Genomic DNA, 3,246 nt, shown 5'->3' on the forward strand with positions numbered 1-3,246 from the left:
TAAACACAAAAGTACAAATACACTTAAGACTGGACTATAAAGTACACTAAACAGTGCATTAGTATTCAGACCCTTGACTTTTTCTACATTTTGTTACGTTACAGCCTTATTCTAAAATGGGTTGAATTGTTTTCCCCCCTCATCAATCTACACACAATAACCCATAATTATTTTTACGGAAATATTACATTTACATAAGTATTCAGACCCTTTACTCAGTACCAGTGGCGGCTGGTGAAAAATATTCTCGGTGGGGCTGTGCCATACTTTTTTTTTCCTGTAACCATCGCGATATATTTTAACACAAACTGCAGGACAGCAGTGCTCAGTGAAACATTCAGTAATTATTTAATGCCAATATTAAAAAGTTGAGGCATTCTTACACAAAAACATATTACACAAACCCAAGCCTTTCATTTGCATTTAAAGTGAACTTTTCACCATTGGTAGTAAACAGGCAACGCAACAGGCATGCTGTCAGAACAGAGTGGAAAGTGGACAATAACATGAAATTATTATAAAGTTTATAGGAAATCTTACACTGTATAAAAGGATGTATAATATAGAAATGGATATCAAGTGGATGAACTCAAACCTTTGACTGGAAGAATAGCATACAGTATTTTATGATCATACTAAATGTGACTAATTGTTAATGTGCTCCAGAACTGCAACAATTAATTGATACAAAACAACATATATACAGTAATATTAGCAAAGACACTATTAAGACTTTCTAGAGTACCATATATAACTGGATTTTTTATGCTAAGGTCAACTATATACAAAGAAACATGCGGCCAGAGCTGCTCTGTGTGTGTGTGTCTGTCATCTTATTTGTACAGGAATTTTGCCCGTCTGTCCTTCTGAGTGGCAAACCTCTCAATGACCCTTTGATTAAAGTCAGGAATGTCCCTGACAAGTTTCTTCTCCATGGAGAGCATGGCCAGAGCGTTCAGGCGATCCTGTGTCATGCTGTTTCTCAGGAAGGTCTTGATCCTTTTCAGTGTAGAGAAGCACCTTTCTGACTCAGCAGTTGTCATGGGTGTGGTGATGAGGATCTTGAGGAGGCTGGCAGTCTCTGTGAAAGTGCTCTGAAGGTTGTTCTCCATGAAGAACTGGTACAGGGGCACTGCACCACTACAAGCCTTGAACTCACTGTTCTCATAGATGAGGGACAGTTCGGTTTTGAGCTTGGCCTTGTTCAACATGGGGTACGCCTCCACGGTTGTTTCAAGCGCTGTATCGGGGAACTTCACACTGTGTTGTGGGAACAACTCTCCGTGCAATAGTGTTGCGCTGATGAGGTGCTGGGTGAAGGAGAACCTCTCTTTGGCATGACTCAGGATGGTATCACATACCTGTAAAAGATACATCATCAGCTTTAATTTGCAATTAAGCTATTTTGATGCAAGTGATCCTGACTGACACATGCCTATGTCCAACTCAAGTATATGATTACCAAGGTGCTGATTGTTCAGGGTTTTGGCTACATACTACCAGGCCTGAAAAAAGTTCTAGGGGGAAACACTGACAATTACATCACAACTTACCTCTATAGCCAACCTCTGTTGTTCTCCTGGTCCCAGCATCCTCCGTCGCTTGATGGGCTGTTGCTGCTCGTCAGATGCGCTGTCCCCACACAAAGAGGGAATTGAGGCCCTGGGTCCAAAAAATAAAGTTTAATTTGATAACTTGCAATCAGACTTCTTAACTCACTGTAATTCCCCCTCAACACACAACCAGTGACTTTATATATATATATATATATATATATATATATATATATATATATATATATATATATATATATATAGACAGACAGACAGACAGATAGTGTGTATATACACACAAACTATGTCTAGTAACTGCTTTTAACCTGTGATGTACATAATTAACTGATGTTATTACGTTTTAAAGCCTTTTTCTATTACATTTGTGAGAGGGATGCAACATCATTTTGTTCTGCTGTGCACTTAGCAATAAAGTTAATCTTCAATAACAACTAGGCCTCTTCTAGAAATTGACCTGGTGGACACCTGAATAATTATTACAAACTGTGTAGTACTTTCCTGCATTATTATCAACGTCTGATTGTGTCTTCTCTTTCCTTTTAAAATACTAAAACAAATATAATTGTGACGGCTCTATGATAATCACTCACTTTGATGACCAGACACATTTAGGCTTTTAAACTGTTGTAAGTGAACTATTCATCTTTCTAACAACATCTTTATCAGCCAATAGTAAATATAGTTATTTACCTGATTGTTAGCATGCTGTCTGTGAACCTCTGGACAAGTGCTTTAATGAAGACAGGGTCGATGAAAAAACAGAAAGCCTCGTCTTCGAGCATCCTCACAAAGCCCCCCGCCTCTCTGACAGTCGGGGCATCAAAGTTCCCAGAGTCTCTGATGGTCTGGAAACACGTTAGGAGGTCATCCCTGTACTCGTACACAGTGTTTACAGCGCGACTGTGGAAGTTCCACCGTGTTGTAGAGGCTCTGGGGAGTCTATGCGCAACCACTTCGTCAAGCACGGTGGTTCGCTTGGGAGACCTGGAGAAGAAAGCAGAAAATCCTGCAAGGTCGGAAAAGAAAGTGCCGATCCTGGGGATGCGTGAAGTAGCCTGCTGCATGATGAGGTTCAGCTGATGTGCATAGCAGTGGACGTAGTGCGCATTTTCGTACACATCCACTATTTTACGCTGCACTCCGCCGGTGGCTCCCCTCATCACACTTGCTCCGTCGTAAGCCTGGGCAATAAGTTTGGCCTTTTGTCCATGTGAGAGTATGGTGCTGAGCCTCTCCAGCAGCGCTGTAGCGATGGTGTCGGCGGTTGCGTTCTCGATCAAAATGAACTCGAAAAAACGCTCTTGGACGTTACTTTTAGCATCGATGTAGCGTATCACAAGCACCAACTGGCAGTGGGTGGAAACGTCAGTCGTCTCGTCAGCTTGAATGGCGATAAAATCAGCACTCTTTACTTCCTCCAGGATGTAATCCTTAAGCACTGACAGCATACAGTTCTGTATCGAGCCCGGTCCTTATTTTATCAGGGGCGAGCTTGGGGCGATAAAATAATCGCCCTCCTTGGATTCGAATTAAAATCGCTGATTAGCTACATTTTATGTCATACATTCATATCTTAAATTAGCAATTGGCTTAACTGCTACGTAGACCCGCCTCCTCGGGGCACTTTCTGTATCGCCCAGAGCTGACGAGGCGTTTGACAGGCAGAGGAAAG

General features: G+C 41.6%; 1 protein-coding gene across 1 annotated transcript; it reads right to left on the bottom strand.

Moving 5' to 3' along the window:
* Window positions 1-326: 326 nt before the first annotated feature.
* Window positions 327-1,636, bottom strand: LOC311149119 (zinc finger MYM-type protein 1-like). Its single transcript, XM_084186219.1, has 2 exons — window positions 1,554-1,636; window positions 327-1,361 (listed from the first exon to the last, which is right to left on the bottom strand). Exons 1-2 carry the CDS (start codon window positions 1,590-1,592, stop codon window positions 834-836), a joined length of 567 nt encoding a protein of 188 aa, XP_084042345.1. The 5' UTR covers window positions 1,593-1,636; the 3' UTR covers window positions 327-833.
* Window positions 1,637-3,246: the final 1,610 nt, after the last annotated feature.

The sequence above is a fragment of the Coregonus lavaretus genome (genome assembly GCF_964263955.1).
Source record: "Coregonus lavaretus genome assembly, chromosome: 2".
Lineage (NCBI taxonomy): Eukaryota > Metazoa > Chordata > Actinopteri > Salmoniformes > Salmonidae > Coregonus > Coregonus lavaretus.